At 38.2% G+C, this 12019-nt stretch overlaps 1 protein-coding gene across 5 annotated transcripts in view; it reads right to left on the reverse strand.

Annotated features, from left to right (window-relative positions):
• FIG4 (FIG4 phosphoinositide 5-phosphatase) overlaps nt 1-12019 on the reverse strand; it is a 129789-nt gene that overhangs the window by 108222 nt on the left and 9548 nt on the right. For 4 of the 5 annotated variants that reach the window (XM_027603009.2, XM_027603007.2, XM_027603010.2 and 1 more), the window contains exons 2-3: nt 6156-6254; nt 4571-4694 (exon numbers count right to left, since the gene is read on the reverse strand). In XM_027603009.2, coding sequence (XP_027458810.2) covers nt 4571-4694; nt 6156-6254 — 223 coding nt within the window. Of the gene's footprint in view, nt 1-3947; nt 4012-4570; nt 4695-6155; nt 6255-12019 lie in introns of those variants that run through there. The other variant, XM_027603012.2, reaches the window with a different exon arrangement.

The raw sequence follows: 12019 nt of genomic DNA on the forward strand, positions 1-12019 counted from the left end.
AATATATTGCACAAAGGAGACTCTTCTACCAGCACAAATGTCTTCAGCTTATTATAAATGAAATTATTTTCTTCTTCCTTTTTACTACCAATGGGAATTGTCGCTCTCTTTTTTAAAATGTTCCTATTAAAGATAGCCAACAATTAAAAGACTTTAGTATGGCATAGACATCTGCCAGGAGTTAGCCTATTCATCACTTTAACACACTAAAATGAGAACAAGTTTTTTCATCTTCATTCTGTGTACTTCTGACCCCAGACCAATTTCACTGAGTACTTCCAAGAAGCCAAGATGACAGTCATCATGAAAAAGTGATTTGTCTCTCTCCAAGTAGAGAAGGCTGTTTCATTTGAAATGGACACCAAGCAAAGTACATAAAAAAGGACAGTGTAAGAAGATGTAGTGAGCGTGCTGGTGGCTGGAGAGGACCCCACCAGTCCACCAACAGTGAAGAATGCAATATCCCTGCTTCAGGGGTCACCATGCCAGCTAGTCATTATCTTAAAAGCTTTCAGGGAGAATAGCACTCTGGCAGAGAAACATGAAAAACCTCCACAAGGTACATAGGACCTTTGCACAACAGAGCCCTCTAGAACCAAAGTGACTCTCTAACACCACATCTACTGCTTCCTCACTAGCCTGAGGCTCACACTTTGTTGTTGTTGTCTTCATTATTATCTTGGATCTGCAATCCATTTCTAAGGGTGTTGCTTTAAATAACAACTGAGTCCACCACTTAGTCGGCTACAAGGATACTTATTTTACCACTCCCCCTCAACATACTAGCAGCTTAAAAAGACTATCCTCTGACAGGTGACATTGGCAGAAAAAGGCCATAAACCTGAAGCTATGTACCAAAAGGGGCTGGGATGGTCACAGAGCTAAGTCTAGTGAAGACCACAGGTAACCAGGGGCACCTGGGTGGCTCAGTCAGTTGAGCATCCAACTCTTGATTTCAGCTCAGGTCATGATCTTAGGGTTGTGAGAATGAGCCCCACATTGGGCTCCATGCTGGATTCTCTCTCTCTCCCTCTCCCTCTGCCCCAACACCCCCTTCTCCCCTTCTCTTAAAAAAAAAAAAAGGGAAGAAAGAACGAGAGAAAGAAAGAAAGAAAGAAAGAAAAAAGAAAGTAAGAAAAGGAAGAAAGAAAGAAAGAAAGAAGAAAGAAAGAAAGAAAGAAAGAAAGAAAGAAAGAAAGAAAGAAAGAAAGAAAGAAAGAAAGAAAGAAAGAAAGAAAGAAAGAAAGAAAGAAAGAAGAAAGAAAGAAAGAAAGAAAGAAAGAAAGAAAGAAAGAAAGAAAGAAAGAAAGAAAGAAAGAAAGAAAGAAAGAAAGAAAGAAAGAAAGAAAGAAAGAAAGAAAGAAAGTAAAAGACTACAGGTAACCATCCACCAACTCCATCCATGTGCCCCAAGACCAGATAAAACAACTTTAGGAGGGAGGCTCATGATCCCATTCAGTGGTTTCCCAAACCTCCTACTGGCCATCAAATAACAATGGAGCAGGTCAAAAATGTACAAGGTAGACAAATGTCCCATGTCTAGGGACCAGCAATGATCTGTGAGCTTTTCATGGGTACTAAGCCCATGAAAAGACAAGTAAATAAAAAGTAAGAGTTTAGAAACTTTAGAGCAATTTGAGATTGCTACAACATCCAAGTGCATGACCAATGAACTTGCTTTGAATAGGGCATAGACTAGTTTGGGGATTACCGAACTTGTAACTGTAACATGTGATGTGTCACATGTGCTCCAAGCTGCAGACCAGTAGGATCATGTGTTGGTCTGTGACATATTGGTGGAAAAAATCTGGTCCATTACTACAGATAACTGAGACAAACTGCTCTAGGATTCTTACAGATGATGAAGTAAACTAAGCATGATAATTATCTAAACACATTCCAGCAAAATACTATTCAAAAATTAAGCATGCTGAAAAAGTTAACTGAAAAATATTTTGGCCACAGAATAGAAGGCAACCATTCTAGTCATTTCTCGTAACGCATTATTCTGACAATCAGACTATACATTTTTCAAAGACAGGCATTTTGTGTTTTGCTATTATGTATCCCTCATTGTTTCTAAGACAGTACTTACTAGACAAATCATAGACTTTCATTAACTCCCTATTTACTCTTCACTCATTCTAAGCTTTATTTACATGGTTGAACAAGAATACAAAAAAATACATTTCCATAAAAATAATAAATCCTTACATAGTACATTATTGTGTCACTTTACTGGTAGGTCAGTCTTTCAGTGACTTCATTACCCAAGGACAGTCTCAATCCTAAGAGGCCTCTAACCATAAGAGAAACAGCTACCACAACATCTAAGAATGTCACCTCTCAGAGAAACAAGAAACCCTCAGCTCTCACCCAAAGTTTACTAATACTTGTGTATACAATAAATAACTGGTTATAAACCTAGTTATCAATTGATAAAAATCAAGCTTCTGGTCTTACAAGTTTAGTTATCAATAGATTTAAAATGAGGCAAAGAATACTGCTAGAAGAACTATGCCAAGAACACTGAAGGATGACTAAAGAACCATAAAAACAAAACAATAGAGCGGTCTAGAGGCCATTTAATGTAAAGGCAAACTGCCCAATACAACTCCAGAATACCCAAGGGCAGCTATTTTTAAATGGTTCAATAACTGATCTTCACTTCGTTACTCTTAATCATTCAAGGAAGGTTCAGTTTTGGATAATAAACCCTGGCTAATGAGGCATTCAATATTACATACACCTTAGGAAATTTCCACTTGAAAAAGTTATAATAAAGTATCGGCATTTAAAGAAATAAGTTTAACCTAATAAGTAACTAATACTGAAATTAAACCTACTGTATTTAAGACACATTGTATTTCCAGGTTTTTTTTTAATTTAAAATATATGCAGGGGTGCCTGGGTGGCTCAGTCGGTTAAGCATCTGCCTTCGGCTCAGGTCATGATCCCAGTGTCCTGGGATCAAGCCCCGCATTGGACTCCCTGCTCCGCGGGAAGCCTGCTTCTCCCTCTCCCACTCCCCGTGCTTGTGTTCCCTCTCTCGCTGTCTCTCTCTCTCTGTCAAATAAATAAATAAACAATCTTTAAAAAAATAAAATAAAATATATGCAACACTTAAAGTGGAACTTAACACTTAAGAGGATTTATGGAATTTGAACACATGAACTCACCTGACATCCATCTACAAGCACTTATCTGTTGAATATATAACTTCAACATACTTGTCAAGACTGAGCTGAAAATGTAGAAAAGGGGCCAGTCCCAAGAAGAAACTAAACCTCCCTACCACTCTTGACCTTCCCTAACAGCCACCTGGACACAAAATAGACCTGAAGGGATTACCTATGAAGAGCTCTGAGAGCACACTGAGAAAAACTTCAAATATGGCAGAACGTAACCAAAGTTTTAACAAATACAGAGTCACAGAATAGAAAGTGCTAATCAGAAAAATGCAAGAATTTGAAACTATATAGCATAGTTAAGTCCATATTAATTTTGTTAACATCTATAGATACCAATCATTCAACATTGCATACAGTCCAGAGGTTTAAAAAATACAAAGATAACGTTGTTAAATGTTTAAAAAAAAATCAGACTCAAAATAAGGCTCTGCCAACAGAGAAGCAGAGATATAACTGCCCTCTGTTTGACTTCCAAGGCCCCATGCAATCTGGCCTCACCCAACTCCATGCCAACATTCCAGGACCCATGGGCGTCTTCACGCCTCTGCCTCTGCCGTCATCCCTACTGGGGTTCTCTCACCTCTTCCCCACATCCATCCAAATCTTGTTCCTCCTTCAGATCTAGCTGGAGTCTCATTTTTCCTAGGAAATCTTTCCTAGACGTCCCTGGTCCAAGTCATCTACCTCTTGTATAATCTCCACTCCCATTTTACTTTCACTACACAGCTTGGCTCTTAACCGCAATCTTGGCGTTACCTCGTGTATGTTAGTTTTTGTCCCTCATCCTGGTGTCGTCAGCCTAAGACTCCCAGGGACAGATCCACAGGACAGCAAAGACACGTGTATTGACTCACTGCAAAGAAAGATGGTATCCACACCAGAACTGTAGGGCATCTCACTGCTGTCCCAAAGCTAGACAACAGAATCTTTAAAAGCCAAAACCAAGTCTATATTTGTGAAAAAATGAAGTAAAGGAGTCATTATCGGATTTGAGGGAATGATGGAATTTAAGTAAACTTTAAATAGAGAGGTTCAAACCAAAGCAGAACTGTATGTAAAGTGATCAACATCAAGTCTGGGCTGTGAAGCAGATGTTTATAGTCCAAGCTAATTTTTTACTTTTTCATTCCTTATCAAGCTAGACAACAGACTTCATAAAGGCCAAAATCACTTTTATATTAATTCATATCCTATATGAAACTGAGCAGCACATACCAGATGCTATATAAAGGCTATTTGATATCTGACTGATGGATAATGAAATTTTAAACAACCAAAGCCATAGCTGACGGGTTATAATTATAAAACTACATAAAACAATCTTTTAGTAGTCTATATAGGAAAAAAAAGAGGTAGTAAGAAGGAGGTATATTTCTTACCTACAACACCAAAAGCTGAAACAGCTCGAAATAACCCGGAGGATCCTTTCTGTCCCATCTTTGTTCTATTTCCTAGATCCAAGCGGCCAAGAAGTTCTCTCACTTCTTGTTGAGTATATACGTGCTAAAAATAAGCAAATTTAATCCAAAAGGTTGTGCTTATTCTTTATTTATTGCCTGTAAGAAACATTAGCTATTTCATAGAGAAGTACATAATAGTGCATAACCAAGCTATAATTTTAAAAGCCAACAAATTCCCTAACATTAGCAATTATGGGTGGTTACTGGATCACAAGTCGCTATACCAAAAAACTTTGTCAAAACCTCATCTTCTGGGGCGCCTGGGTGGAGCAGTCCGTTAAGCATCTAATTCTTGGTTCTGGTTCAGGTCATGATCTCTCACAGGTGTCATGGGATCGAGCCCTGTGTCGGGCTCTGTGCTCAGTGCAGAATCTGCTTTAGATTCTTTCTCCCTCCCCCTTTACCCCTCCCTGCTCGCTCATGCTCTCTCTCGCAAAGAAATAAAATCCTTAAAAATAAAAAAAAAAACCCTTACCTTCTGAACCACACATTTAAAGGATTATAGATAGGCAAATTTCAAGAAATCTGTGAACTCCTTAGAATTGTGTGCAAACTTTTGATTATACATACATATGTGTATTTTTATGAGGCCCACAGCTTTTCTTAGATTCTTAAAGAAATCCCTGATCAACTGTTCCCATCCCCAAGTGAAACCAAGAATCAATACATTATACTAATAAAAATTCCCAGAATGGGGGGGAATGAAGAAAAACACCCATGAGTGCTAGAAATCACAACATACAATTTATCCAAAATTATTATAACATAGAAAATAGTTTTGCAAAGAACTTAGTGAAAATGGGTTGCAAACTGTAGCTACCAACATATTTGAGAAACCAGCAATCGACACGGATTCAAAATATTCAGACAGAACTTCAATACAAAGGGTAAGTTAGGTTCTCTCATTTGAAAGGGTTAAAATTAACTATTCAGTACCACCATGCTGTATTTCACTTTTGACTAACAGTCTCATGTTTTTGCGCTACCTGAATTAAGTCTGTATTCCTGCTTTGGATAATATAACATCTGGATAAGCTTCACATTTCTCTCATGCATAGCAAGTCACCAGAAGATCAACTAGAGGTGATTTTTAGCAGCATCATTAAAAGTCTGCAGCACAGAAGTCTGCCCTGACTTCAAGTGGCTTCATATTAAAGCACAGTAATAAATAATCTCTTCAATATATGCAATATTAAGAGTTAGATTAAATCCTTAAAATACCACTTCTTTAAAAAAATATATTCATTATCTTATCCAAAGAGTTTGCTTGGTAAAACAAATCAAAATGAAGTATAAAGTATAATTCCAGCATACTTTGTAACATCAGTAATTCCTAGAAGCCAGATTAGAGATTTAAATTCCAGCCAACCATGAAAAATAATTAAAATTTTCAGATGCCTGATGAAAAAAGGAAAAAATATATCAATAAAAGCTGTGAGGATAGTTCACACCCTTTAACAGGTACAAAAATTACTGTTTGCATTCAGGTTTCCAAGATACTTACCCTATCATCAATTATGACCAAATCTTTTGGTTCTGTTCTATCAATCTTTAAAACACGGTATTTTGTTTCTGCATGATTGCTCCCAACTAGAAAGTATCTCTATAAATGAAAAGAAATGTCATTAGTTTTTTAAGGCACTTTTCCTTATACACATTTTAAAACCACTTTGGTTTTTGAAATTAAATACTGTAATGAAGTTGGGTTACTTTTGAAAAGAAATACTTCTGTTAAATATAACTGGCAGAGTAAAGAAAGGCTGATTCTAAAAGGTCAATTTTAAAATTGAAATATTCTTAGTGAAGTCACGATAAATATCAGTCTGGTATTTGAAATGTACCCAGTAACCAGGTCAGATTAATTTAATTATATTATATAGAGATTAACCTAACTGATTGGAGACTGATGTTTAAACTTTGCCAGGAAGAAGCAGCTCTAGTAAGAATTAGAAAGCTCAACATGTAATTAGGAATGCTCAGACAATTATAGCTATGAAAATATTGAAATTTTATCAAATAAATCTTTATAAATTTTCTGCAAAACATTGAAAATGCCTTTAATATAGCAACTATAAGAACCCCAAGGTCCTATAAAAGATTTAAATAAGTGTAGTTTCTGACATGGCTTTTTACAGATAATCTACAGGAAATAATTAATATTCTTTCTTTTCTGAATACTTTCTTGGTGCATTATACCTGAGCACATTAGTCTTCTTAAATAAACACTAAGAATAAAATTAATAATTAAAATATAAAAAAATAATCTTAAATTTAAAGAAAATGTTTTTAAGAGAATTTAAACAAGGTAAGTAATTTTTAAGAAAATAAGTAAAACCCATTAGGAAAAATACATAAAGATATTTCGCTCTAAAAATGCCCTTAAAAGTGGCGCTTTTTCAACATAGCAAAAACTGAGAAAACATTGCTACAATCAACTGGCATCTTACCATCTCATTGGTCAGTTAAGATTTAGATCCACAAAACAAATAACAAATAAGATCCTCTAGATTAATGGCCAAACTTAAGTATGTAGACCATGGGCATTCAGAGCAGGAAAGATTAATGTGCAGTACTATAGGTATAGAAAATGTCAGAGGAGTCTGGACTTGAATTGAGCCTTAAAGGATGGGGAAGATTTTTAAAAGTAAGATTTTAGTGTACATCAAAAGATGAGCACTTAGTTATATTGTTTTAACACCAGATCTGCAGAAATAGGTGAATTTTTTATTAAGTATAAATCTGTTTACAAAGGTCTGTTCTAGACTTCCAGGCTATACAGAACAAAACTATATATTAAAAGATGATTGGTTCTGGGGGCATATGCCCCAGGCCCTGCACCACCCCTGCTAACGCGTGGATGGGAGGTTGGGGGGGGAGGCATGGTGCCTGTAATTATTAAACACAAATTCAATTAAAAGATGATTGATTAGCCCAATCTTAAGAGGAAAGCTAGCCAAAAAAAAAAAAAAAGGAATCCCTTATCTCCTAGGAAGGGGTACAGTCTGAAGGACACGACCAGTTATAATGAAGTATAAATACAGCAATTTTAATAAAAATTAGTAAACTAACTTGAGACATCCAGTAACCAGGACTTGATGCACGGAGGGGGGGGGGCGCGTGGGGAGCAACCAGAAGGGCGGGGACAATGAGAGGGAGGAGGTCAAAGATTCTTGGCCTGGCCTCAGCTAATTCCTGCCCCTGTGATCCGCCCCCACTGGGGGGGGGGTGGTAACCAACCTAATAAAATTAACTTCAGAAGGGGGTTTGTAAACTATACATGTTTGTTAGCAATAAAGGAAGCCACCTTCTTGAGGACTTGAGGAAAACAGTCCCCACTAGAGGAAACAGCAAATGCAAAGACCTAAAAGACAAGAAGCTTGGTGTGTTTGTTAGAGGAACAAGGTTAAGTGAGGAAATGCTCATAAAACAGCTAACACGGTGAATAGCATTTAACACAAAGAAGGCACTCAGTGGCTGTTAGTTCCTTTTCTCCGCTTTACTTTTTAAGATGTCAGTGAGTCTATGCCATTGCATTTAGAAAGTGATAGAAAAACAGAAGGAAAAAAGAGAGTACTTTAGAGAAAGAAAAACATGTACAGGACCAGAATGGAGCCAGAATAGGAGAATGCACAAATCTACTAGGAATCAGTCTTTGTCCTCAGAAAAGAACAACTGCAAATGAACAACCGTGAATAGCATGCTGTAATAGACAGATGAACTGGATGGTGACAACACAGGAAGGGCACTTAACTCATCTGGGGATGGTCAGAGCAAGCGATCCAGTGGCTAGTGTCCTGACGCTGAGTTTGGCCTTGAAGGACCTCTCAAAAGGACTCCATGTCTGGAGCCAAGGTAAGATGAGTGATACCTACCATCTCCGCCTGCAACAATCCTCTCTCATCACCTGCTCCCTCCCGAAGCACTTTCATTTATATCTATAGCACTTACTTCTGTAGGCCTTATCTAAATTCATTTAGGATGTCTGCCCCCTTCACTTAATTATATGCACTGGAGAGACGGGGGCTAACTCCCTAATCTCTGTGGTTGTTACCCCTGGTCTGGTAGCACAGTCTGGTTCCTCAGGCATTGAGTAAATATTAGGTAAAGAGCAGCACCTACCACAGATGAATCATTTAATTTGCTGGGTAACTTTCTACAAGGTTTGCGTGAACCCATCTTCTTTGTTACGGTAAGTCAGTCTCTCAGGAAGGAAGCACATCACAGCTTTAAGAGAGGTAAAATCCCTGAATGAAATTCCTAGAATTTTAATAGATCCTAGGAAATTTAGGGAGTAATTACAGTAGGACTATGATTTGGCAGCTTCTCGTAAAAAGACAGTTGTGATTCCTGAGTACTAGTGGGCCAATGATTTATGGGCTGTTAGAGCACCCACATGGGAGGGCAGACCTACACCTAACATATCCAGACTCTTCCAAAGACTCCATGAAGCAGAGGAACCAAGGGCTAAAATCCACAGAATTTACAAATAGATTTGAGTGGGGAAAAAGAAACAGGAAGCAGTTTAACTATCCACATTGTTTCTTCCAAAGTGGTCCAAGAAGCCTAAAAATGTTTTGTGCAGAGAAGAGCGACCTCTTGGGGAGCCAGTTATGTGGGAAAGAAAATCACAATTCTCATTTGGCCTGCTGCGGATAGAATCACTTGCCTGCACTGCCCTCTGGTGGGCAGTTGACCATCAACTTTTACACCAATTTTTTTTTAAGCGCCTAGTCAATCCAATTACTTTTGTTTGAGCCTGGTGGTGACACTTACTGATTTAGGGATGGACTGCAGGGAGGCAGATTTGAGGGGAAACCAAGAGTTCTGTTACAACATGCCCAAAGAGGTCAAGTGAGAACTTCTGAGTCTCTGAGAGGAGACTTCTGCAAGGAGAGATCTTAGAGTGTGTCAGCAGCACATACACGGCCTTTAAAGTCATGGGACTGGATTAAACCTAGTATGGAGAGTGAAGATAGAGAGAGAGCCCCAAAAAACTAGCCTGAAGCACTCTATATAAAATTATTCAGAGGATGGATATAGAGAAGGAACCAGGTTAGAAGACTGACAAAAATGGCCAGTGTTTTTGAGAAAACCCCAGGACAGCATGGAGTCATCAAAGCAAAGGGAGGAGACCATTTGGAAAAGGAGGGAGAAGTCACATCCACATCAAATGCTGCTGAGACGGGGTGCAACCGCTCCAGAAACCAGTAGGGAGGGTCCTCAAAGAGTTAAAAATAGAGCTACCCTGTGACGCAGCAATTGCACTACTAGGTATTTATACAAAGGGTACAAACATAGTGATTTGAAGGGGCACATGCACCCCAATGTTTATAGCAGCAATGTCCACAAAGAATAGCTAAGCTATGGAAAGAGCCCAGATGTCCATCGACAGATGAATGGATAAAGATGTGGTACACACACACACACACACACACACAATGGAATATGACTCAGCCATCAGAAAGAATGAAATCTTACCATTTGCAACAACATGGATGGAGCTAGAGAGTATTATGCTAAGTGAACAAAGTCAGTCAGAGAAAGACAAATACCATATGATTTCACTCATATGTGGAATGTAAGAAACAGAACAGATGAACACAGGGGAAGGGAAGTAAAAATAAAATAAGATTAAAAACAGAGAGGGAGACAAACCATAAGATAGACTCTTAACTCTGGGAAACAAACTGAGGGTTGCTGGGATGGGGAGGTGTGTGGGGGATGGGGTAACTGGGTGATGGGCATTAAGGAGGGCACTTGATGTAATGAGCACTGGGTGTTCTATGCAACTGATGAATCACTAAATTCTATTCCTGAAACTAATAATATACTATATGTTAACTATATTGAATTTAAATAAAAAAAATTTTTAAAAAGGAAATGAAACAGAGAAAAACAAAAACGAAAACAAAAAATGCTCCCGAGAGGTCAAGGAAGATGAAGACACAGAAATGCCCAGGGAATCTAACAACAGGATCTTTTGAGTGGCCATTCTGTAGGCAATCTCAGTGATACGGTGGGGACAAAATGCACAACGCAGGTGTTTGAAGGGCAAATGAATAGTCATCTGGATAAAGATGAAGAAGTGAACACCTCTGTTCCTCCCAAACCTTACTAAAACTATAGTAAAGTTTTTTATGTTCATTTTTTTAGACATAAGGCCCAAGGGCAAAGAGAAGAGTGGAGATAGCAATAAAAAAAAAATCATTTGAAACTGAAAAGCACGCCCAAGAAAGCTGAACTCTAAGCCGGCAGTGGAGAAGTCTAGAAACAATCCAATTTACACTACAGAACTTCCAAAAGGCGTGGAAATGTGTGGCATCTCTTATCTCTGGTGGTAGGAGTATAAAATTTCAGAAAATTGAAGATAAAAAGAAGATAGCTCAAGCTTCTAAAGAGGAAAAAACAAAGAACATGCTTCAAACCAAACATCAAGAACAGAATGATATTAGAAATTCTCAACGGCAACAATCAAATGTGAGGATGGGATAAGGACATTTTTAGAATGTACAGGCTCAAAAAAAGTTCTGCCCATGAACCGTTTCTCATGAAGCAATTGGAGGAGGTACACCACCAAAATGAGGGCATAAATCAGGAAAGAGGAAGATGTAGGATCTGGGAAATCATTCCAGCTGGACTGCCCGAGTGCACATGCACATGCAGGTACGTATGACCCAACACCCACTGGGGAAAACACTTGTGTGTGTGTTTGTATATATGCCGGGGGAGTGGGGGTTGGCAGGAATGGCGGTGGAGAAGTAAGATACCCCAAGAAAGCTGCATTAAATGCCCATTAAGATGGAAGATGATCTGAGCTGGCCCTCTTCTGAGAGTGAAGTATCACTGTTCAAGAAAAAGCTTAACATTTTAATATGTAGCTTTAACAGTGGTGACTTAGTATGAAGATGAAGGTGTTTCTAAAATATATACAGGAACTGCAAATGGAATATAATAGGTAATCCATTTAACAGGAAATTCAGTATCTACTAACATTATTATCTCCTTTTATAATGACAGGCTAATTAATCACTCACTTTTCATCTGAGGGAAGAAAATCAGCTTTCTTCAAAGAGAGGAAATTTTAGGTTGCCTGACAGCTTCAATTAATGTTAAACTTCACTTGAACTTTTGGAATAAAAGTATTATTTTTAAAGATCACCATGAAGTTCCTTCTCACAACCTAACAGTATTGCAGGCCCGCCTCTTCACCTATTCCAGCAATCCCACAAGCAGTAATGCAGCTCGAAAGAAATGAGCCTCTGAGAGTCAAAAAGTAAGGAAATGACGGAAAAAAAAAAAAAACCCTACTAGAACTAATAAGTCAAAAAGGATGTCTCCAGCTTCACTCTTTATAGCTTCAGGGTTTTA

Source organism: Zalophus californianus, chromosome 7 (assembly GCF_009762305.2).
Source record: "Zalophus californianus isolate mZalCal1 chromosome 7, mZalCal1.pri.v2, whole genome shotgun sequence".
Taxonomy (NCBI): Eukaryota; Metazoa; Chordata; class Mammalia; order Carnivora; family Otariidae; genus Zalophus; species Zalophus californianus.